Consider the following 25,208-nt stretch of genomic DNA (forward strand, 5'->3'; position numbering starts at 1 on the left):
GACATCCGCGACAGGTGGAAACACATCTCGATCATTCAGATGCAGTTTCACCGGTTGTGTCTCCGATCTTAGAGGACATGATACCGAACCACATCGTTCTAATCTCCGAACGATTCTTTTAGGAAGTTCTCTCACCTGAAAGTCTGAACCGAGCAAGAAGTCTGCGTCTACCCATACTTGACTCTGATTGGTTTGTAGACGGACGTGTGTCTGTCTTACTGACTTTTTGGTGATGGCTTCAGCAGTTACAGTGTGATTTAACGTAATCAGGAAATGTTCCCCGTACGCCACAGAGAAACACATCCACTCTCAGGACGTAGGTGTTTTTTAAGGTTGGCTCAGGGGGCGAAGGCGTTGAGGCCTCGCGGCTCTCAGATTGTCTTGAACTGGGATGATGGGGGGGGAGGTTGAGGTTTGTGCTGGAGGGTGCAGCGCTGCGCAGGATGTCTTGTGATTGAATGACACCGAGGTTGACATTGGTAATAAAAAAAAAAAAGGAAACGCTGACCTGACAGAGAGCTGGTGTCCGGTGAGTGTTTGAGCAGATTCGATGAGTGATGTGTGTGTGAGATGGAATGAGAAAAGACTGTGTTGTGTGAAAGAGGGATTTAGAGGCTCCAGTGTCGTATGGCAGGGGTGGTTGTAAAGTGCCGGTAAGGCCACAGAGGCGGAGGCCCGGTGTGTTTGGGGCCTCCTGTGAAGCAGCAGGAGGAGGTGGTGGTGGTGGAGGGAAGGAGTCGGCTCGGTGAGATAAGTTGGCAGGCTGTCCTGTTTATCGGAGGGATGAGAGGCGCAGAGCAAAGGCTCAGCCAGGAAGGAATGAGCGGAGTCATCGGGCTCCTGTAACACGACGCTCCGTCCTGATTGCCTGGAGCAGCTGGGCAGCCATCGTATCTGTGCGAGCGTGTGCGTCGCCCTCGTATGTGTGTGGACGCACGATTTTCTCTTCTGGTTAGGAAGTTTGAGCGCGGTGTCACTGTCGATCCCGTCGTGCTGATAGCTCAGTCGGCCTCCGTGTCTTTACATGACTGAACTCAGCAGCTCCTCTTCTCATGTGCTGTTACCAGGGTGTCTCTGTGTGTGTCTGTGTGTGTCTGTGTGTGTGTGTGTGTGTTTTGGTGATTAATTCTCTGATTAATTCAACTGATGATTTACTTTTCATTGATCTGTGTTTGTGCTGTTTTTGTTTCCTTTTTGTTCTCAAACTTTTAAAAGCATAAAACTTAAAATCATGCAAAAATACATATTAATACTTTTGCTATGTGGTAAATACACATCGTTTTCTTTATATAGGAGAATCCGTCCTATGTACAAACTACTTTACTGCATTATTTTTCTGCGTGACAGCAGCGGTCTAACCTCAGCTGCTCCTGACGAAACCAAGTGATGTTGACTGGTTGCTAAACACATCAAAGCATGTAAGCAAACGCCACTTGGACCAGACGTGGAGTGTCTGCTAAGCTAATAAGTAATCTGATGTACACCAGCAATGCCGTGGTCTCTTTAGAACGGTGGGAAAGTCCAGGCCCTCGTCCTGAGTGCCGTCTCTTCATTTTTTGTTACCGTGGTGTCTGCTCAGAGATGTGGGGCACAGGGTGGAGGGCAGGAACCAGAGGGTAAGGGGTGAGGGGGTTTGGATACGGATCACAGCAACTATGATCATCACCAACACTTGGGACATGCTGGGACTGGGCAATAAACAGTCCTCAAACTCCATATGAGTTCCCCAAATGTGATTATTAAAACACGACCCACCCCCTGATCCGAATGTGTGGCTGTGGGTCTGTACCTGTGTTCCTATCTGTTCCCACAAAGGTTGAATAACTGAAAGGTGTCATTAGTAAGTGAAGAAGATCTGAAACGTCTGCGAGAAACACAAGCAGGTGCAGCTGCCAACGAACACTCGTACAACCTCTGAACATGGATGACTGAGAATCTTCACATGGTTTCTGTCATTTTAGGAAATAAGTGACTGAAATGTAAGCACGACCGCCCATTACAATGATCAAATTAGATTTAGGCAAAATCAGGGAATGCGGTACGATAAAAGTAGTATCATCACGTTAGACAAAGAAAGATTGCGAATAACTGTTGTCCATTTCTGCCAGAAAAATGGGTCGGGTCATATTTCCGTCATGGTGAACTCTGTCTGCGTTTCACTGCTGTGGTCTGCTAACACATTATATGTCCTCTGTTTACTGACTGTCCTCCCTCCAGCTTCTTCTAGGGAGACCCTGGTGAGGCGGTATCCCTTCGCGATGCGAAGATGGCGCCCGTGCTCCCTCCCCGAGGCGCCGATGCGTTCCGCCCCTTCAGCCAGGAATCACTGGCGGAGATCGAGAGGGTCAAGGAGGAAAGAAAAAAGGCTGCAGAAGTAGAGGGCCATGAGGACGAAACGACAGAAGCCCCGAACGCCGACCTGGAGGCGGGGAAGAGCCTGCCCATGATCTACGGAGACCCTCCATCTGAGATGCTCAACACACCTCTGGAGGACCTGGACCCCTTCTACAAAGGACAGAACGTCAGATCATCTGGGTTCACTTAGTATTTACTTAGACTCGCATGTCCTCACATAACATTAAATTACCACAGGATGTGTTACATTTTCTATTTCTGCTGTTTCAACTGCATTCAGTATCCCTCACGCATTGTATACTGTTTCACGTCAGGAACGCATGTGTCTCAGTTCAGCGTTCAGAGTACTTACTTCAGGATTGTCGTCACTGTTTATTTATACGACTCTTATTCTGGGACTCCTCACACTCACTCTGATCATCTTTGTGTTTTCCAGACATTCGTTGTGATCACCAGAGGAAACACAATCTTCAGGTTCAACGCTGAGCCGGCTTGCTACATTCTGAGCCCCTTTAGTTTGCTTAGGAGAGGAAGCATCAAAATTCTTATACATTCATATCCTTTGAGGCTGTTGTTGCCCGAGTCTGTGTAAAAAAAAAAAAAAAAAGTCTGCTCATGCACGTAATGTCAAATATTTTTCCTTAATCCTGAAATTAAATTATTTAGCATGTTCATCATGATTACGATTCTGTCGAATTGTGTATTCATGACGATGAGCAACCCACCAGCATGGAGTAAAACCGTGGAGTGAGTACTCGAGTAATTCCTGTATTATATTTAATCCTCCTTTCCCTCATTCTCATGCCGCATCGTTTCTTTCCAGGTATGTTTTCACTGGTATTTACACCGTCGAGGCAACAGTCAAAGTGTTGTCCAGAGGTTTCTGTGTGGGGTCTTTTACATTCCTTCGAGATCCGTGGAATTGGCTGGATTTCATGGTGATCAGCATGGCGTAAGTATCTGAGGACACAAGTACGAGGTCACGTCTAGGAACAGACAAAAGTGCTCCGATGTTATTATCATGACGTACAAGCATGACATAAAATCCACACTTTTTTAATACAAACAGAAGTGGTAATTCAAAAAAGTTGTGTATTTGTATCTGTGTGTGTGTCTGTGTGCTGGGTCTCTTCTGGCTGTGGGTCCCATGAACTGTTTTATTTGATCCCACAGATACGTCACTGAGTTCGTTGACCTTGGCAACGTGTCAGCCCTCAGGACGTTTCGTGTTCTTCGAGCCCTTAAAACAATTACTGTGATTCCTGGTATTTTTAATATTTCATTTGAATTTGTTGCAAATTTTTGTGTTTGTGTCACTGAGTATGTCATGATCCCAGATGAGTAGTAGTGTAACTGTACTGCCGCGTACATTCATACGATCTGTAATTTGTCAGGTTTGAAAACCATCGTGGCCGCTCTGATCCAGTCGGTGAAGAAAATGGTGGACGTCATGATTCTGACGGTGTTTGCTCTGGCGGTTTTCGCCCTCATCGGCCTCCAGCTCTTCATGGGAAATCTGCGACACAAATGTGTGCTGTGGCCGATCGAAACTTCAAATGAAACTTCATTCGAATTTTTCAACACCACGGCAACGTTCGGCGACACGGTGTCCCACGACGGCACCATGGGCGTGAATCAGACGACGTATTCCAACAGCACCTTTGATTTCATGGAATATATTCAAAACTCCGGTAAGTATCGTGTCTCTTATATAAGGTTTAAGGTTGCGTCCACACTGGAGTCGATCTCATTGCTGGTTTTCTTGTTTCCTTGTAGATAATCACTACTTTGTGGAAGGAAGCCTCGATGCTCTACTCTGTGGGAACAGCTCTGATGCTGGGTATGTAACCTCCTCAATGGTCGGTCTGGTCCGGTCGTCTTTCAGAGCTGTTGGTGTCAGATTTGGGGCAAAGCTCGCTGACTCTTCTTCCCTGTTGGCAGAATGTGCCCCGAAAAATTCACCTGCATGAAGGCCGGGAGGAACCCCAACTATGGCTACACCAGCTTTGACTCGTTTGGCTGGGCCTTCCTCGCCCTCTTCAGACTCATGACCCAGGACTACTGGGAGAACCTTTTCCAGCTGGTTGGCACTTCTTTCATTTGTTGCAAACAGACCACTTTAGAAACTTTATTTTAAATTTCAAATTAAAAAATCTTAAAAAGAAACTTGTCCTTAGTTCTCGCAGCTTCTGTTTTGCTTCAAACACAGATCCTGCGGGCAGCTGGTAAGACATACATGCTGTTCTTTGTGGTGATTATCTTCCTGGGGTCCTTCTATCTCATCAACCTCATCCTGGCCGTGGTAGCCATGGCTTACGACGAGCAGAATCAGGCAACCCAGCGAGAGGCCATAGAGAAAGAGGAGGAGTTCCAGCGGCTACTAGAGCAACTCAGGAATCAAGACCAGGTAACTGACACACGTAATAATGCTGTTATGTGACAGCAAGAATTAAGGGCTTTTTGTTTTGTTCCTTAGCACAGATTTCTGATAAAAACCTATTAAGTGTTATAAAACGATTAAAATTTTTTTTTTTAAACCGAACCTTTGACCCGACAGCCTCTGAATCTTGGGAGCCGAGCCACTTTAACCAGTAAGAAGTCGCTGAGTCATCACACGTCGTCTCAGTTGGGGGACGATGAACTGAGTCTTGAACGTGACGACATTGTCAAGGATTGCAATGGGAGAGTCATTCCCAACATACTCATCAGAGCGCCCACCATGGTTAAGGTTAGTCAGGGTTGGGGAGATTTCTACGGGGGAGCTTGCAACAAAACTAAATTCAATTTATTTTCATTATCACTTCACTTCACAGTCTGCTGCAGATTATGAACTCGAGGAAAGGTCACTGGGCTCTGTGCACAGCATGATCCATCTGGACGGACCAGGCCTGACGCAGAGGACAGCGAGTGCTATGACCGTGCTCACTGCAGCTGCTATGGAAGGTACCGTGTAATTAAAAATGCACCGGCACTCACTTATGAATATATTTGCTTATACTAACACAAGTAGATGACACAACACCGTGATGCCTATTTCAGGGTTACTGTTTGTGTTCAACGCAGCAGGGTGAATATGTTTAGAGGTGCCAAGTGCCTTCAGGGAATGAAGAAATACACGAGGCTTAGCTGCAGGTTCGCAGCAGCGATTCTGTAACGCGAGCGCAAATGGCATAGATTATCGAGCAGTTGTTAATATTATACACTCATTCATCCGAGGCTAATACAGTAGCATTGTCCGGTCAGGCTAATCACATTGTATGCTGTAGAAATCCCTGTCAGCGTCCAGTGTCGCACCCTCGCGGTGTTAAGCTCGGGCTATTTCAGCTCAACTCTGACCTGGCACAGCGAGGAATTTTAATATCCCTCGGCGTTGCATTCTGTGAGCTGTGTCCCCCATTATCACTTAAAGATAACCCATGAAACCGCCGATAGACTGCATCATTCTTTGTCTTCCCTGTCCTTGTCTAGAGTTGGAGGATGCCCAGAGGCCATGCCCACCCGGCTGGTACAGGTTTGCCGACAAGTTCCTGAAGTGGGACTGCTCCCCGTCCTGGGTGGTCTTTAAAAACTGGATGTACTTCGTGGTGATGGACCCTTTCGTCGACTTGACCATCACCATCTGCATCGTGCTCAACACCCTCTTCATGGCCATGGAGCACTCCCCCATGACTCCGGAGTTTGAGTACATGCTCTTAGTGGGGAATCTGGTGAATATCTGCAGCTTTGAAACATCACCTAGCAACTTTCCTTTTTTACCGTAGAATTGGAACCAACGTTTTTTTTTTTTGTCTTCAGGTTTTCACAGGGATCTTTACAGCGGAGATGGTATTCAAGCTCGTTGCAATGGATCCTTACTATTACTTTCAAGTTGGCTGGAACATCTTCGACAGCATCATTGTCACGCTCAGTCTCGTGGAGTTGGGGCTGGCGAATGTCCAGGGGCTCTCTGTCCTCCGGTCTTTCCGTCTGGTGAGAAACACTGACTCGTGTCATCTGCATCCATTCACCACCGTGAGATTACTTCCTGTTATTCACTGTCTCTGTGTGTGTGTGTCCTGTGTTGGAGATAGCTGCGTGTCTTCAAACTGGCCAAATCCTGGCCAACGCTCAACATGCTGATCAAGATCATCGGAAACTCAGTGGGCGCCTTAGGGAACCTGACTTTGGTGCTGGCCATCATTGTCTTCATCTTCGCCGTGGTGGGCATGCAGCTGTTTGGGAAGAGCTACAAGGACTGCGTGTGCAAGATCTCCTTAGATTGCGAGCTGCCACGCTGGCACATGCACGACTTCTTCCACTCGTTTCTCATCGTGTTCCGCATCCTGTGCGGGGAGTGGATCGAGACCATGTGGGACTGCATGGAGGTGGCAGGAGCTGGGATGTGTTTGGTCGTCTTCATGCTGGTCATGGTCATCGGAAATCTTGTGGTAGGTGCAACGGTTATTCAGTTTCTACACACCATGGAAAGTATATAAAGATGGACGACATGACAGGTCCTCAAAAGGACACCGCCCCTTCCATGTTAATGGACGGGAGATGGACCAAACTAAAAAGTCAAAGCACGCGTCAAACCAAATTTGTCTCAAATATATGTTTTCTGTCGTTTTCATTTGTTTCCTTTCATCAGTTTCATTTGAATTAGTTATTTGATTATATAAAACAAATGGGGTCCTGTATGACAGCTGAGACTGACTCCTGATTGGTCCACAGCTTGTATTCGATGGAACCTTGCCACCACGACTCCATCCCCCGATCGCTACTGTGCAGACTCTGGCTCCAAATGCGCAAAATGGCAGCGTTCATATCCATATCATATCATATCTGCTCACAAAGCGCTCACACACATTGTGCCACCTCACTACTGACATGTGGTCCAGCTGCTGCTACTGTGAAGCTGTAAAGCTGACAAACTGTTTTCTAAAATCTTTCTAAATCTTACAGTGATCTTACTATAATGCCAGGAGAGTGTGGGGGTCTGCATGTCTCACCAGTCTATTGCTTACCAGTCAGCAGAGGGATGCCAAGGACAGGCAGACACAGCTGGGGGACAGGGCATAGCAACATGCTTGGTGTTACATGTGTTTTTGTTGTTGTGGGGCACCAACATCTACTAGAACCGGTGACCTAGTTCAGCTGTGAACAGAGTTAATCTGTACAAAGTAGGGGCAGCAGAGTTTGTGATGCTCAGCGAAGAAGAGTGTCTGGTGCAGGAAAAATACTTTCCACAGTCCCTGACATTTTGTCTTGGCCTCGCGGATCAAGGATGATCAGCTCTCGCACATCATTTCGGCATCGCATTTTACAACTGGAGCCAAAACCATTTCCTCTAAGGGTATTCATAGAAATGAAACGGAAATGGCTCATTGTCAAGTGCTGACAAAGGTATTCAGCCGACTGCATAGTGTCAATATCGTCATGGCTTTTCTGTGTCTCACACTCAACCCCCCCCCCCAACCCTCCACTCGTAATTCACTGGCACATCTCCCGCATACAGTAAATGCACACTGACATGAAGCCAGATAATTCACTTACACACTTCATGGAAGAGGAGGGGGGGGGGGGTTCTATTTAAATCAAATGACTCGAGCCATCAAACAGTGGTTTTGACCTTGAGTATGTGCTAAGATCCGGCTCAAGTAAGCATGCTGCCGCCGGGGGAACAAACACAGACAGCTGAGCGAGCAGAGCTCAGGTGGCAGTGGGGCTGGGGTGTTAAGGGAGAAGTCATTTGATCGCAGATTGAGCCGTAATTGATGAAGAGGTGATCGCGTCGGGCTATCAGCGCCACAGCATATGGAGCAGAGGAGATTCGACTTGCATGTGTAGGGACATGAGGAGCATTTTGTGCTGATTATGTTTTTTTCTCTTGAGCTCATAATCTCATCAGATCACTTCCTGTTCCTTGAAATAATAATTTTTTTAATTAAATTATAGTTGAGATGATTATGAAGGAGTATAAATGAGGAGTTCTTCCTCAAACAAGCTTTAAATTAACATTTAGCTTAATCATTTTTACTTTTTCCCCTGTTTGGTCGACACCACTGTGTCATATTAGTCTGTTAAATATGAAGCTACAGCCAGCAGTCTCTTAGCTTAGCATAAAGACTGAGGGCCGGGGAAACTGCTGACCTGGCCCTTTCCAAAACTAGTTACACTGATTACACATCACCAGACTGTAAACTGCAACAAAGTGAAATGGGCTGTAGTTTAAGATTTAGTTGGAATTTATGAGAGTTTCCTTTGCACTTCTCTCTTGGAAAGAAAACGAATGCGTATTTCTCAAAATGTCCGATTAAGTTCAAGCTCTTCACACCTTCAGGCTTCGCTCGAACTGCTCGGAAGGAAACGGAATTTAAAACGGGGGGCAATCTCCGGAGTGATATTTCTGGCCAAGTGGCAGCAATATCTTGTTCACCGTGAATGCTGAAAAGCTTTTTACCTCCACTGGCGGCCTCGTGTGTTCCTCAGCTCATCCTTTTTCCCCTCAGCCCTCTTTACTGATTCACGGCCCCGAGCTCTGCAATGAAAGAGATCGGCCTTTGTAACCATGATCTCCCGCTAAACCTGGGAAATAGGAACCGAGAAACTGACCAACAGGTTTAAGAAACTAAAGATAGCTGCGTCTGCAACTCGAGGCAGACAACAAAATATTTAGTGATGCTTCATCACAGCACCAATGAGCGGGTCCGCACTTCTGTGTTTAGTTCAGCTTTGTCGGCACACTTCGACCCAGCGACGACAAATGTGGGGATAATATGACACTATCATGTGTTCACACCCTCTTAATCTGGGACAAATAGTAATGAAAGCCATGTTCTCATTCACTGATTTCTGCATAAACAAGAAGAAAATCAGATGTACTTTATTGTGTGTTATTTCGTGACCCTCCTCACTCCTTGCGGTTCTGTCCTCAGGTGCTGAACCTCTTCCTGGCCTTGCTCCTCAGCTCGTTCAGCGGGGACAACCTCTCAGCGGGAGACGAGGACGGGGAGATGAACAACCTCCAGATTGCCATCGGCAGGATCACGCGAGGCATCGACTGGTTCAAGGCGTTCGTCGTGCGAATCGTTCAGCAGAATCTCGACAGAAAACCCAGGGGGCCCGAGGAGGGTCCGACGGATGGCTCGGAGCCAAAAACGGAAGGAATCGAAATGAACCACTTAGACACCTGTCAGGATTTCAAAATGGCAGACGGGATATCTAATTGTCTGGTTGAAGGCCGGCCTTCTGGACTTCCTGTGGACGGAGAGCTCAGTCTCAATGTGCCAATCGCCCAGGGAGAGTCGGACTTTGAAAACCTGGGCGAGGAGGATGACGAAGACGATGACGACGACGACGATGCTGATGACGCTATTGACTTAGAGATGTTAGATGAAGAGAGCAACCAGAACACAGTAAGAAAACATCTATGTTTCTGTATGTCTGCCTCTATCTATCTATCTATCTATCTATCTATCTATCTATCTATCTATCTATCTATCTATCTACCACTTTGCTTGCTGTCTTACGGTTACTACCATGTCACTATATTTCTCCTAATGACAAACTGACCTGTGTCTTTGTTGCACCGGTGGTTTGTAACGTGCCCATTTTGGTCTATTCCAGGAAAACTCAGAAGATGAATGTAACATGCCAAGAAAAGTGAGTAACTCTGCAGACGAACTTATCAACAAACACAACACTTAACACCGTTTAAAATATCTATCCAGTGCGACAGGTTGATGTATGTGAAGATGATTGATGTAAATGGGTTCTGCTCAAATTAACAATGGGCCGCGGGGAGAATCGTGAATTAGTTTCACCTTTGTTAATCAACTGCCTTTGTGATTCTTGTCCAGCTGATGGGTGCTTTGTGTGACGGGGATTCTTCGATATGCAGCACAGTGGACTACCAACCACCGGAGCCTGAACCAGAAGAGGTGGAAGAGGAAGAGCCGGAACCAGTGGAACCAGAGGCCTGCTTCACTGACGGTATGGACGCCCTGTAAACCAACTCGGACAACTAGGCTTGTTTTCATTGCACCAGTGTTCATGCTCCTGAAATCTAAGACTTTCTGGATCGATGCTAAACCTTCCCTCCCTCCCCAGAATGTGTGAGTCGCTGGCCATGTCTGACTGTGGACATCACCCAAGGTAGAGGCAAGAAGTGGTGGAACCTCCGCAGGGCTTGCTTCACTATTGTGGAGCACGACTGGTTTGAAACCTTCATCATCTTCATGATCCTGCTCAGCAGCGGGGCTCTGGTTAGTGGCTGTCATCACTGCAACAAATTTAGAAGCACAGACTGTTTTATAATAGCGTCTGAAGATACTGTTTTACCGTCAGGACGTGTGTCGAGGTATTGAATGTCCTCTTTTGGCAGGCCTTTGAAGACATATACATAGAAAGACGCCGAACCATCAAAATTATTCTGGAGTATGCTGACAAAGTTTTCACCTACGTCTTTGTCATCGAGATGCTCCTTAAATGGGTGGCATACGGCTTCAAGACCTACTTCACCAACGCCTGGTGCTGGTTAGACTTTTTCATTGTAGATGTAAGTTTTGACGTCTTCTTTTCCACAGCACATGCATACAGACACGGTTTACGCCAGATAACGTTGTTGGTAACACTTGAATAGGAAATGTTTTGATTCTGCCCCAGATTTCCCTGATTAGTTTAGTTGCCAACTGGATGGGCTACTCTGACCTTGGGCCAATCAAATCCCTCAGAACCCTCAGGGCGCTGAGGCCCCTCCGAGCATTGTCCAGATTTGAAGGGATGAGGGTGAGTTATCCGTCAGGAATGCCCAACGTTTGAGTAATGTGCATGGCTAACATTTACCCCATTTACACCTGCCTTTAAAATGCATTCTGGGCGATTGGGTTGCAATCGGAGAGAGCTCGACCGCGTGAGGGTTCAGGTGTAAATTCACTCGAGATGCTTTGAGGACGGATTGTGATCCAATTAGCCGAACCAGCTCAGCAGGTGGTCGGGGACGCATTGTGACCACGTGGAACACAAATATAAAAGCAAATGTGTTGTTAATCCATTTTAAATGACGTTGTAGACAGAAATATGTGATTATTTGCTCCTGCTCCCAAGTAGCAATGTAGCATCTAGGCAGCTAGCAACCATTGGCTGGTAAAAACACAAAGCAGTCCTCAAGTATGGACGTTATTCAAGACACTCGTGAATAGCGTGAAGAAGAGATCGATCAAATAATGCAACGACATGTTTGTCTACGATTTTCCTCTACTCTGACCAAAGTGTTTTAGTAAATGAGGAGTAAACATTTAATGCCACGTGTAAATTGACTACTTGATTTAGAGAGTCAAATGTGTTTTTGTATGAATATGACCAGCTTCTCCTTGTTATGTTTGTTGAACACATGCTTACACCACGGCTGCGTTCACAGAGCTGACTCAGGTAAGAGTATCGGCTCTGACTGATACGCCAGTGACTCACACCAAGTTTGTTGTTCAGTCGTCCAATCACCAGACATCAGGAAGTAGTTGTGTATATATGTCAGTTCTAACAAAGTCCTCTCTGTCGGGCAGGTGGTGGTGAACGCTCTCGTTGGGGCGATTCCCTCCATCTTCAACGTGCTTCTGGTGTGTTTGATCTTCTGGCTCATCTTCAGCATCATGGGAGTAAACCTGTTCGCCGGCAAGTTCTACCGCTGCATCAACACCACCACAGAGGAGCTTTTCCCGCTCACCGAGGTCAACAACAGGAGCGACTGCATGGCCATGGAGGAAGCCACGCAGGAGGCGCGCTGGGTCAACGTCAAAGTCAACTACGACAACGTGGGGCAAGGCTACCTGTCGCTGCTTCAAGTGGTGGGGTGGCGCTGTTGAGTTGTGAAGCTTATGGTGATGTTTATGATGGAAAAATAAAATTTAGATGCTGTTCTTTGCGTTTGCAGGCAACGTTCAAAGGTTGGATGGACATCATGTACGCTGCTGTGGACTCAAGAGAGGTGATTATTTACGGCAGCTAACTCGATTGGGATGGGGATTTTCGTTTGGGTTATTTTATCACAACTTTGTTTTTGTGATAACCAAGTGTTACAATATGATGTCATATTTATTATTAGACAATCTATCCCTGATTTTCACAATTTTCTAAATATCAGTCTCTCATTTGCCTCAGATCTGGAATCGTTTTATATATTCTTATTTTTTTCAATATTTGAAAACAAAGATTTATTCTATGTATTTATGATTTGGAACTATAACTTTTTCCAAGTCCCTATTTTCAAAAGGACCGTATGTATTAATATTATATGATATTGTATATAACATATTTGTGAAATGAAAGCTGCTTTTCCATCCAGTATATATTTCCCCTTCCCCTTTTTTAACGCCATCCTGCTCTTTAACTTAATTACATATATATGTAATATATACTGTATGTGACAGATGGTGATAGTAAAGTGACTCTGGACCAACAAGTGACCTTCCTGACCTGTATCACATTTCAGTTTCTCCCCGCTCTGTCTCTCAGTCGTCTTTTATGCTTGATCTACTTATATAAAACGAGTACCAGAGAAAAAACAGCTTCTTCTTATAATGTTTTAAATGATTTAAAATGTTTTGTTCCTTCTAGGTGGAAGAGCAACCGTCTTATGAGATCAACCTCTACATGTACATCTACTTTGTCATCTTCATCATCTTCGGCGCCTTCTTCACACTCAATCTCTTCATCGGCGTCATTATTGACAATTTCAACCAACAAAAGAAAAAGATAAGTGTCACACTTTTAATAAGAATCAGTCGAACGTAGAAGTGATGTTTTTTCATTTGAAGGCACACGAGACTTGTCACTGAATTAATATTCTTATGTTGTGTCTGCACTTTGGAGATAAAGACATATTTATGACTGAGGAACAGAAGAAATACTACGAAGCCATGAAGAAGCTCGGTTCAAAGAAGCCACAGAAGCCAATTCCACGTCCGACAGTACGTCACTCATTCACAACTGATGATGTCAGTCAGTGATTATTGATTTGTGTCACGTAGTTTAATAAAGGTACAAATTACCATCTGCATTGTTTGATGTTGAAAACAAATCGGTATGCATGGCAGCATGATGTCATCCACGACCCCTGTGCTGACCCACAGGCCAAATGACCCCCAGCGGGTTTGTGTTTCCCACGGCCTCACCCTGCTCTCCCTCTGAACCTGCAGAACCTAATCCAGGGCGTGGTGTTTGACTTCATCAGTCAGCAGTTCTTTGACATCTTCATCATGGTGCTCATCTGCCTCAACATGGTGAGCATGATGGTGGAGACGGACAACCAGAGCCCGGAGAAGGAGGATTTCCTCTTTAAATTGAACGTGTCGTTCATCGTCGTCTTCACCGGGGAGTGTCTGTTGAAGCTCTTCGCCCTGCGGCAGTACTTCTTCACCAACGGGTGGAACGTGTTTGATTTTGTTGTGGTCATCTTGTCAATAGCTGGTGGGTACCTCGTGCGTTAGGAGCACAGTTTTGAAATACAGAAAATTTGAATATCGTGAAAAAGTTCAATATTTTTGGTCAGTTATTCAAGAAAGTAAGAAATGCATATATCCTAGACTCCTTACGTGTTTTCTCTGATTGTCGTCTGTCTGGTTTTGTTTCAGGCACGATGCTCTCTGACATCATTGAGAAGTACTTTGTGTCGCCCACTCTGTTCAGAGTGATCCGACTGGCCAGAATAGGCAGGATTCTGCGTCTTATTAAAGGAGCCAAGGGCATCCGGACGCTTCTCTTTGCTCTGATGATGTCACTTCCTGCCCTCTTCAATATTGGTCTCCTACTCTTCCTCATCATGTTCATCTTCTCCATATTTGGCATGTCAAACTTTGCCTATGTCAAGAAGGGGGCTGGGATCGATGACATTTTTAACTTTGAGACGTTTGGCGGTAGCATCATCTGCCTGTTTGAGATCACGACGTCGGCGGGCTGGGACGGGCTTTTGCTCCCGATGCTGAACAGCAACTTTCCAGACTGTGATCCAAACTTTGAGAACCCGGGAACCGACGTAAAGGGTAACTGTGGCAACCCGGGCATGGCCATGATTTTCTTCTGCAGCTACATCATCGTCTCCTTCTTGGTGGTGGTCAACATGTACATCGCCATCATCTTGGAGAACTTCAACGTGGCGCAGGAGGAGAGCGGTGACGCGCTCTGCGAGGACGACTTTGAAATGTTCAACGAGACGTGGGAGAAGTTCGACTTAGACGGGACTCAGTTCATTGAGTACAGCAGGCTCTCCGATTTTTGTGACACCTTGCAGGAGCCGCTGAGGGTGGCCAAGCCCAACCTGCTTCGCCTGATTGAGATGGACATGCCGCTGGTCATCGGGGACAGGATCCACTGCCTGGATGTCTTGCTGGCCGTCACAAAGATTGTCCTGGGAGACACGGTGGAGATGGCGGCAATGAAGGAGAGCATAGAGGCGAAATTCATCCTGAACAACCCCACATCAGACTCGTTTGCACCGATTACCACAACGATGCGCCACAAAGAAGAGCAGATGGCGGCTGTGGTCATTCAGAGGGCTTACCGCACCCACCTGCTAAAACGCTGCATCCGCCACGCCGCTTTCATGCACCGCTCTAAGAGGTCGGGTAAAAAGGATGGAAGTGGTGATCCGCCAGAAAGGGAGGGGCTGCTTGCACGGAAGCTGGGGGTGCTCTATGGGAGCAACGCAGAGCTGGCGGAGGAGATGGAGCAGGCTGCTCTGGAAACTCTGGCAAACCAAGAGCCTCTCACTCCTGAGACAGTGCCACAGCACACAGGGGCCCAGGGTGGCCCCGAACCCCCTGAGCCACACGTCATGGTCGTACCTGTCGAAATTACTAATGAGGTTTTATTACATTCTGCCCCCGACCGACAGCTCTTCCCTGTAGACGCAAACCTGAGAGAGTCCATCGTATAACAAGCACTGTCGTCTTTTTTTATTTTACCAGCTGTTCGTTAAGTCCCTATAATGATGCAAATTTTCCACGTTAGACGAAGCGTTGACACGGAGCCACGGAATGTTTTTAACTTGGTTTTTCACCGTTTAACTCAACAAACAATTCTTCAATTTGTCTTTTGGGGTTGAAAGTAAAACTGGGGTTCATGGTTTTTCTCTAAAAAATAATAATGTACATTATTTCTAAATTTGGGAGGTCGGTAAATAACTTCATATCAATATTTGTGCCTGAGGATTTAACTGAACACCGGCAGGAGAATTGCAACACTTCGTTTTTCTTTATAATCATTATCAGAAATCAAAAAACGTTGTTATATATTCATAAACAAACCAACCATGCGCTCCAGTTCCTGACCAAAGAGCAACTTGAACATCACATGAACATCACAAAGGATTTTGTGCTTCACGTCATAAACACTTTTGGACACTTTAAAGGAACCTCAATCATTTCTCTCCTCTTGGGATCCTCCTGATTCCACCACTGTCCTTTTCTACAGAGCGACCTTTTTGAAACTACTTATTCATGAGAGCCACGTTGACATTGTCCCATTTTCTTGGCTAAAAGAGTTAATTTATTTGAATTGTTGCAAAATGTATTCCTGCTTACTCTAAGACACTTTAATGTGGAATCTCATCAGCGTGACGGCTCGACATGCTAATCAATGATTCTCTGAGGTGGAATCAGTTGTTTGCAGATGTGAAATATATTAACCAGAAGTCACTCAGTAGCTCGTACCTCTGCCCAACACTCCCCTTATGAAAACACGTCAGAATTTACTAGAACCACATCTTTATTTGGATCTGAACCAAATTGCAAACACAAATTTTTTTTAAATCAAGATCCATGAATTATTCTCTGACAAAACAACGAAAATGTGGAAAGTTAAAGAAAAAACAATCCTGTGTCCGCCCCCTGATATGGATCTGCAACCAAAACGTAATGATTTCTTCCTGCGTCAACATTGAGCACATCTGGATCAGATCAGAAACCCTGATTTCTGAATAATCACTGTTAACATTAATACGAGCCGGCTAATGCTCTTAACACGTGTCCCCCGACTGGCTCGCTCAGAAGGCCCAGTTTGTATTGCACTATTTATACCCCTTCCAGGTCAAGTTAGAGCAGTTGACTATGTGAGACTGAGAGACCTTCCTGTTTCCTAAGATGATTTCATCACTGATATATGCATGTCTTATGAAACTGTTTAGTTTTTTCTGTGACTGTCCCCTCGGATATTGATTGAAAGAAAGAGTAAAGAACCCTCTGTGAAGTTTGACTGCAGGACACAACCACTAACCTCCGTTATTGTCTATTAAACAAGAATAATTCTAGCGACGACATATAAGTCCTTTGGTAAATTGCTGTACGTTTTAAATGGAAGTTTTGCCTCAGGTTATGCCGAGTGTGGACTCTGTCTTTTGGCTCGATCTTAATTGAATTTCTCAAGCGCAGCCCCACAGGAGTGAAAAAGTTTCTGTAGATATAACGACAACTATTTATGTATGAACTGTGGATCTAGTCATCCTGTCCTCACGTAGAAAGGTTGCTTCACTTGCTGTTTCGTAAGTCTTAACTGAATTTTAAAATGTCTTACTCTGAACATAAATAACATAAGCACTTTTTCTAGTTTTTTCTTTTTTTTTTTTTTACACTGGACTGTAGAAGACGGCCTCTTCTCTCATCCGTGTGTTCATCACTGTTTTAACATCAAACCCTGGAGGAAGAAAGAAAAATCGAACGTGTCCTCTGTGAGGGGTCTCTCTTTGTCTTATCCTGCGGGCGCAGCATGGCGGTTATTCCTGTCGGGACGTCTGTGCGGTGACTGCGTCAATCCTGTTTCAGTTTGACACGTTGCACCGCCACTTAGCCGCCATCTTCCCTGATGGCACAGTCATATTCACAAGGTGGTGTCCTCCTTTTGTTTACATTTCTAATGGAGGGGAAGTCATTACTGCTCCACCCACAGTCAGTGTTGCCTGTATATACACCCTGTTCCTCTGTATTGTTTATTTATATCATTTTGTTATTGTAAAAAGTTGTAACAATGTTGTTAGAATAAAGTTCTCGTAGGGAAATGTAAGAGCTTATATTGACCTGTGTCTTCTGTGGAGCTACACCGGTGCACTGACGCCCCTGGTGGCCGTACCATGAACACGCTGCACTGCAGACATGAAGTTTGGGCATGGGAAAAACTAAACCAAGAAATCACAAACACGACAGCAATTAAGAAAACAACACAAGTTTCACACATGCACACAAGCAGCATGGGCGCGAGGAGGAGAGGAGCTGAGGCTGGAGCGCAGGAGGTCTGAGTGCAAGCGAGCGTACAGTTTGAGCACAAGCAGCAGCTACCTGAGTGCAAGCGACAAAACTTCTCAGAGCACGTGCACAATTTGAGCACGAGCAGAGCAAATCCAAGCACAAGCAGCAGCTACCTGAGTGCAAGCGCAGGGTTTCGAGTGAAAGCATCACAAAATCTGAACATGAAATCAAAAGGTCCTGCTCTCAAGCTGAAAGATGCTCCTGAATAGAGAGAGAGACAAAAGGAAACATGGTTTAATACTTTGCTTCACATCGTCAGTAAAACTGGAACAAATGTATGTGACTGGAACTCGACATGTTTCTGAAGTTGTGGGTTGTTCTCTGTTCTTTTCTCGGTTCAGTGCTGCCGAGCTCTTCCCCTCATTTGCCTGACGCCAGCCTGATAACAGCCTGCACACGCTTGTTCTCTTCATGACTGCAGAGGGACCTCGTCACGCGTGGACGTCGTTGTTTGAAATAATTTTTCTTCTTGCATGTCATCATGGGCTGGCTGCTGGCTGGATGCTGTGCGCTCGCTCTGATCGGTCTCTCAGGTAAATGTGGACTCTTGAAATGTAATTTTAAAATGATGCCAATAACAGTTAAAGTCTTGATAAGAAATATTAACATTACTGAACCTGTGGATGTTATTACAGCAGTGTAATAATCCACAACATTTCATGAGGCTTTGCAGTTTCTGTAATTTCTTATTTCTGTTAAACCACCGCTACACTTGCACACACACACACGCTTTGCATGTTATTTTTGAGTGCACAAAACCATCACTTCCTGGACATCTGGGGGAAAAGAGGAAGTCGTCTTCCGAGAGAAAGACTGAATAATATTATTGTCATGTTGATTTTCTTCACTTTATGTCAAACTTACAGATTGTTTTAGAGAGAAAAACATGGAGAAGAGATAAGAGTCCAACAAGAGTTTAAATGCAGCAGACTTTAAAAACAGCAGTACCACACGCAGAGCACATTCCTTTTGTGTGGCTCCGCACCAAATGAATATAAGTCCCCTAAACATGCCTGATTTTGTTTCATCAAGATGTACGAATTATTCTGAGAACTCTACGAAATGTGAATGTTAAAGAAAGTGGAAAACGATTGTGGAGCCGCACCAAAATGTTATATTATTGTCATTTTGATAAATTGATTTTCTTCTTTGTAAATTCAGATTTCATTTGCAACAATCGATTATTTGCACTTAAATCAGACTCACACTCAAGAAGCTGTAACCTCAAAGATTGACGTCTTTTTAATTTTGATAAACACTTAACAAAACAGTTGACCACTTTAAGTGGATTAATCAATTGATTAATCCACTTAAAGTTTTTGGCGCACTGGTTGGTGGAGGTTTGCGCTCTACATGGTTCTCATGGTTTTTGAGTGAATCTGTGTTTAAGTAGAAATCTGGTGATCTTTCTACATAAGCATTAAAAGTGATGTCAAACTCATCATCATATTTATGCAATCAGTGAAAACACTGCACCTGCATGTTCTCTTCATCTAAACAGATTTTACAGTAACTGCAATCCTCTTCTGTTTTGCTCAGAGGCTCTGAGCGTTACCCAGATTCCCCGGTTCTACGGTGTACAAACCAACCGCAACGTGGGCATTTTCTGTATCTTAAGACCAAATCTGCCAGCCACCGTGGGTTGGTTCAAGGCCCATGCGTACGATGAGGATCCTAAAGACAGAGTCAAGGTAGAGGGAGAAAGGATTGGATTTAAACACCAGGATCACACCCTAAACTTCTTTCTCAACATCACAAATGTGCACGTAGAGGACAGCGCAGTGTACTTCTGCAAGATCAACGACACGTGGGGGCCCGGAACTCAACTTATAGTCCTTAGTAAGTAGCCGGGAGAACTTATGTCTCATACAGACTCACAGGAAACACTTTTCAAAAACAAGCCTTCTTTCTTCTCCCAGAGGCCACAGACCTTTCCAAGGCAAAGCAGAGGACCATGCTGAAGGACGCTCTCATCTTCATCCAGGGCCTCCTGCTGGCTGCGGCTGTCGCTGCTATCCTGCTGCAAGGAAGAATAGTGGTGAGACACAACTTGCCGTGTTCAGTGCACGACTGGTTCACTGTGTCAATATAACACACATGTGTCTGTTGTATTTCAGAGGACGGACACAGGGGACCCAGGACATTTTGAACTGATGAATAACTTCAGTCATTACTCAAATGTCCAAGTGGTTCTCGGATGGTTTTCTTTTGATTGACTTATTGTTTCAACACATCTGGATAGCTTGTTTTGTTTAATTATCGTGTGGATTATTCTATAGATATGTAGATATAGTATATAGTGACCACAAGATAGAAAAAATAGCTACAATATGATGGATGTGATACGATAAATAGAGAATATGATGGATATGATAGATATATTAAGTAGATAAGTGCAAACTGTGGTTCATTTCTCCTTTCTGTGTTTTTAAACAGTCAGAAAAGACGGAAATCATATATGAGGAGCCTGAGACTGATCACATCTATGAGGTTTGTTGAACATCTATATATTCATCAGAGACAGGGACATTCTTTTTCCCTCCTACATTTTATTCATATGGAACTTTTTAAGCTGAAGCACAAACAAAAGAACAAACCTTTCACAACTTTTGGAGCATGACAACATGTGTATAAAACAGCCCTGAGCCCCTCGCAAGTATGATATTGTTATCAGCGAAAGAACAAGACGCATGTAGCTGCTGTCATGTAAAGATGTGTGTGTCTCTCAGGGTTTGGCGATCGAGAGGTGTGACGGAGGCCTGTATGAGGAACTGTCGGTGTACGCCCAGGCTGACGATGCTGAAGCCCCCTGGGAGTGAGCTGACGAACCGCAAACAGTTTCACAACAAGTTCTGATCACACATTCATGGTTATTGATGGTGAAGTGAAAAATAACTATCTTGTGAACACGATATCTCAAGAACGCCTTGAGGGAATTTCTTTAAATTTGGTGCAGATGTTCAGTTGAACTCGAGAACGGACTGATTAGAATTTGGTGGCCAAAAGGTCAAAGGTCACCTCGTTTTATTGTGAATGCAATATGTCGGGAACAGCTGAAGAGAATGGAGCGGCACTGATTGGGGGAGGTTGCTGTTTTTTTTTTACATAAATTGAGTTGTGTATTATTTCATGATGTCTCTTCTGCCATCGTTCAATGTTGTACCTGCAGAGGATGTAAGAACAAACTCACGACAGAAATCCCCACGAAAATGTCACCGATATGTTTTTGTGTCGAAGCCTGAACGAGAAACTGTTCTTGTCCCTTTGATCTTATCGTGATCGTCTGTTTGTCTTTTGTTTTCAGTAACAGGTTCAAAAGTAATAAACAAATTAGCATTTCGCTGGTAACAACTGTTGTTTTTTGAATTATTGTTCTCTTTTATAGTTTTAACGGGTTTTAACAATCTACTCATTGTGAAGAAAATCCACCAACCCCCAAAAAACATGAGTAAGATAAACAATGCAATATAAAAATAAACTATCAGTGGATATTCAAGCAAATAAATAAACATGTAAACTTTTTTGTTTGCTGGACGATTTATTGTTTTTATTGGATATGACATGTATGAAATGTATATATTGCAATTTACAAAAAATAAATTAGCACGTTCAATTAATGAACTAATAAATAGTCAATAATAAATAAATAAATAGATAAATAATCTGATGGACAGATTCTAGTCTCTGGTGAGTAGAGATGAAAGCAGCAGGTCTGATCTCATTAGATGACTTTCAATTTGCTTCCTGATCAGCTCCCAGGATTCAGCAGTGTAGTCCTACACACACAAGAATATTATTATTAGAAGGTAGGTAGGTCGGTAGGTAGGTAGGTAGGTAGGTAGGTAAGTAAGTAAGTAAGTAAGTAGGTAGGTAGGTAGGAAGGAAGGAAGGTAGGTAGGTAGGTAAGTAAGTAAGTAAGTAAGTAAGTAGGTAGGTAGGTAGGTAGGTAGGAAGGAAGGAAGGAAGGTAGGTAGGTAGGTAGGTAGGTAGGTAGGTGGGTAGGTAGGTAGGAAGGTAGGTAGGTAGGAAGGTAGGTAGGTAGGTAGGTAGGTAGGTAGGTAGGTAGGTAGGTAGGTAGGTAGGTAGGAAGGAAGGAAGGAAGGTAGGTAGGTAGGTAGGTAGGTAGGTAGGAAGGAAGGAAGGAAGGTAGGTAGGTAGTGGGTGGGTGGGGGTGGGGGTAGGTAGGTAGGAAGGAAGGAAGGAAGGAAGGTAGGTAGGTAGGTAGGAGGTAGGTAGGAAGGAAGGAAGGAAGGAAGGTAGGTGGTGGGTGGGTGGGTAGGAGGTAGGTAGGTAGGTAGGTAGGTAGGTAGTAGGTAGGTAGGAAGGTAGGTAGGTGGGTGGGGGGTGGGTAGGTAGGTAGGAAGGTAGGTAGTAGGTAGGTAGGTAGGTAGGAAGGTAGGTAGGTAGGTAGGTAGGTAGGTAGGTAGGTAGGTGGGTAGGAAGGTAGGTAGGTAGGTAGGTAGGGTAGGAAGTAGGTAGGTAGGTAGGAAGGTAGGTAGTAGGTAGTAGTGTAGTGTAGGTAGGTAGGTAGGTAGGAAGGTAGGTAGGTAGGTAGGAAGGTAATGTAGGTAGGTAGGTAGGTAGGTAGGTAGGTAGGTAGGTAGGAAGGTAGGTAGGAAGGTAGGTAGGTAGGTAGGTAGGTAGGTAAGTAGGTAGGTAGGTAGGTAGGTAGGTAGGTGGGTAGGTAGGTAGGAAGGTAGGTAGGTAGGAAGGTAGGTAGGTAGGTAGGTAGGTAGGTAGGTAGGTAGGTAGGAAGGAAGGAAGGAAGGTAGGTAGGTAGGTAGGTAGGTAGGAAGGAAGGAAGGAAGGTAGGTAGGTAGGTAGGTAGGTAGGTAGGAAGGAAGGAAGGAGGGTGGGTGGGTGGGTGGGTGGGTGGGTGGGTGGGTAGGTAGGTAGGAAGGAAGGAAGGAAGGTAGGTAGGTAGGTAGGTAGGTAGGGAAGGTAGGAAGGAAGGAAGGTAGGTGGGTGGGTGGGTGGGTAGGTAGGTAGGTAGGTAGGTAGGTAGGTAGGAAGGTAGGTGGGTGGGTGGGTGGGTGGGTGGGTGGGTAGGTAGGTAGGAAGGTAGGTAGGTAGGTAGGTAGGTAGGTAGGAAGGTAGGTAGGTAGGTAGGTAGGTAGGTAGGTGGGTAGGTAGGTAGGAAGGTAGGTAGGTAGGTAGGTGGGTAGGTAGGAAGTTAGGTAGGTAGGTAGGAAGGTAGGTAGGTAGGTAGGTGGGTAGGTAGGTAGGAAGGTAGGTAGGTAGGTAGGTAGGTAGGTAGGTAGGTAGGTAGGTAGGAAGTTAGGTAGGTAGGTAGGAAGGTAGGTAGGTAGGTAGGTAGGAAGGAAGACTCACCAGTCTATGTAGCAGATGACGTGACAGTCTCTTGAAATACATGAACAGCTTCTTGTTCTTCTTCTTGTGAATGTGGCTCACAATCTAAATAAATAAAAGGTTTGAACAATACTTTAAAATACAGCTTTGTTTTAGTTTTATGAAATTACACTGTCACCATGGAGACGCCTCAGTCAACAGCACTCAGAGCGACAGATCAGTCAGTTTTAAATGTGAGGGAACGAGTGAGGCTGCGTTCATCCACCCTGACACTTACACAGGAGCGAAGGCCGTCAGCCTGTCGGCTCATGACGTTGAGGAAGTCATCCAATCTTCTCTCGTCCCATGATGCAGCGCGGTGGTCCTCCTCAAACAGCAACACCACCTCCTCCAGAACCTGCACCGTGAGCGCAAGTTTATCCTCATCCTGGAAGAGGAGGAGGAAGAAGATGAAGGACGAGGAGAAATCATATAGACGTACATTTGACAGCTGTTTTAAAAACTGGAGATAAAAAGAAGAGATATAACAAATATATAAAAATCATGTGGTTTGTATTTTACTCACTGATGCTTTGGACTTCTGACTGTACAGATCCTCAGGAAGGACACTTCAACATCCTCAGTGGAGTTGGTGGAGTATGAGCCTGCATCACACACACACGTCATGTTGTCATTTCATTCACTTCAGTTATTCCAAAGACTTTAAACCTGATGCAAACAAGTCTCTCACCATCATCTCTAGTAGATCCAAAGAGTTCTCACTGAGCTGTTTGAACTTTTGATCCATCCATCTGCAGCTCAGCGCCGAGCCTGCGACGCTCAGGCCGAGGCAAACTAAGAAGATCCTGTGGAGCATTTTTAAAAGAGCAGGTAGAGGTTGACTTAGTAAACTCAGGTGTCTCCTGGTGTTTGTGTTGGAGCAGATCTGCAGAGCCTCATTTATAGCAGAACTCACCTATTTCATTTTCCTAACACGAGCTGTGGGAAAACCTGCACCGGGACCTTGGAGGACTTCATCAACGTCATGAGCCGACAGGCTGACGGCCTTCGCTCCTGTGTCCGTGTCAGGGTGGATGAACGCAGCCTGATAACATGATACAATACGCTACAATATGATAGATACAATGAATACAATAGATACGATACGATAGTAGCCACAAGATAGAAACCATAGCTACAATGTGATAGATATGATACGATAAATAGAGAATATGATGGATATGATAGATATGATAGATATATTAGGTAGAAAAGTGCAAACTCTAGTTCATTTCTCCTTTCTGTATTTATAAACAGTCAGAAAAGACGGAACTCATATATGAGGAGCCTGAGACTGATCACATCTATGAGGTTTGTTGGAACATCTATATATTCATCATAGACAGGGACATTTTTATTCTTTCGGTCTTTCAGCGAAAAGAACAAGACGCATGTAGCTGCTGTCATGTAAAGATGTGTGTGTCTCTCAGGGTTTGGCGATCGGGAGGTGTGACGGAGGCCTGTATGAGGAACGGTCGGTGTACGCCCAGGCTGACGGAGCTGAAGCCCCCTGGGAGTGAGCTGACGAACCGCAAACAGTTTCACTAACAAGTTCTGATCACACGTTCATGGTATTGATGGTGAAGTGAAAAATAACTATCTTGTGAACACGAGGACACACACGTCATAACCAATAAAAAAATAATGAATCATCCAGCATAAATAACTGTTTATGTTTTTTTATTCCTATTTCTACCGATCTTTGTGCAGCCAGTTATTTTCTGACAAAAAAACAACAACAATAAAACAAACTCTTGTAATTATCAGTCATAGAATGATTACTGGTTTGTTGCACTGGGGGCAATGGGCCCAGTTTGAAGCTGTGACTTGTCTGTGGAACATTTCAGAAGAACATGAAGTTCTCACGTGTCAGCAACATCAACACCCTTCAAACTGCTGCGTTCAGGGGAACCTCCTAAATTACCACTGCTGTCGATGCTGCCTCTCCACGTTCAAAACTTACCAGAAATAAAGTGTGCTTGATCAAACACCAGTGTGATAAGAACTACCGAACAGGACAGGAACCATCTTTCAAATGCATCTAACGTGTTGTTTTACTCACTTGCTCTTTAGTTTAGTCCCGATCCAGTGTAGTTGCTTTGTAAATTAGGTAAAATGACGGAAACCATCCTGAAAAAGTTCAATTTTCATATCTCTGCTTTATATCAGGGGCGGGGAACCTGTTCTCTGTCAAGGTCCATTTATATCTTCATAAAATCCTTCGAGGGCACACTA

General features: G+C 44.8%; 1 protein-coding gene and 1 pseudogene across 2 annotated transcripts in view; one reads left to right on the forward strand and one right to left on the reverse strand.

The window, feature by feature from the left end:
* scn4aa (sodium channel, voltage-gated, type IV, alpha, a) overlaps positions 1-25,208 on the forward strand; it is a 45,724-nt gene that overhangs the window by 2,209 nt on the left and 18,307 nt on the right. Inside the window, exons 2-28 of one of the 2 annotated variants that reach the window (XM_034569889.1) lie at positions 2,218-2,521; positions 2,792-2,910; positions 3,013-3,102; positions 3,179-3,307; positions 3,529-3,620; positions 3,750-4,046; positions 4,132-4,195; positions 4,297-4,438; positions 4,565-4,762; positions 4,913-5,083; positions 5,169-5,298; positions 5,824-6,062; positions 6,151-6,324; positions 6,426-6,782; positions 9,270-9,749; positions 9,961-9,995; positions 10,187-10,326; positions 10,444-10,598; positions 10,718-10,891; positions 10,999-11,121; positions 11,895-12,176; positions 12,263-12,316; positions 12,946-13,083; positions 13,194-13,298; positions 13,527-13,797; positions 13,962-15,249; positions 20,061-20,065. In XM_034569889.1, coding sequence (XP_034425780.1) covers positions 2,267-2,521; positions 2,792-2,910; positions 3,013-3,102; positions 3,179-3,307; positions 3,529-3,620; positions 3,750-4,046; positions 4,132-4,195; positions 4,297-4,438; positions 4,565-4,762; positions 4,913-5,083; positions 5,169-5,298; positions 5,824-6,062; positions 6,151-6,324; positions 6,426-6,782; positions 9,270-9,749; positions 9,961-9,995; positions 10,187-10,326; positions 10,444-10,598; positions 10,718-10,891; positions 10,999-11,121; positions 11,895-12,176; positions 12,263-12,316; positions 12,946-13,083; positions 13,194-13,298; positions 13,527-13,797; positions 13,962-15,249; positions 20,061-20,065 — 5,707 coding nt within the window. In that variant the 5' untranslated portion in view covers positions 2,218-2,266. Of the gene's footprint in view, positions 1-2,217; positions 2,522-2,791; positions 2,911-3,012; positions 3,103-3,178; positions 3,308-3,528; positions 3,621-3,749; positions 4,047-4,131; positions 4,196-4,296; positions 4,439-4,564; positions 4,763-4,912; positions 5,084-5,168; positions 5,299-5,823; positions 6,063-6,150; positions 6,325-6,425; positions 6,783-9,269; positions 9,750-9,960; positions 9,996-10,186; positions 10,327-10,443; positions 10,599-10,717; positions 10,892-10,998; positions 11,122-11,894; positions 12,177-12,262; positions 12,317-12,945; positions 13,084-13,193; positions 13,299-13,526; positions 13,798-13,961; positions 15,393-15,443; positions 15,463-20,060; positions 20,066-25,208 lie in introns of those variants that run through there. The other variant, XR_004612096.1, reaches the window with a different exon arrangement.
* LOC117752525 lies at positions 21,302-23,790 on the reverse strand (annotated as a pseudogene).

Source organism: Hippoglossus hippoglossus, chromosome 19 (assembly GCF_009819705.1).
Source record: "Hippoglossus hippoglossus isolate fHipHip1 chromosome 19, fHipHip1.pri, whole genome shotgun sequence".
Taxonomy (NCBI): Eukaryota; Metazoa; Chordata; class Actinopteri; order Pleuronectiformes; family Pleuronectidae; genus Hippoglossus; species Hippoglossus hippoglossus.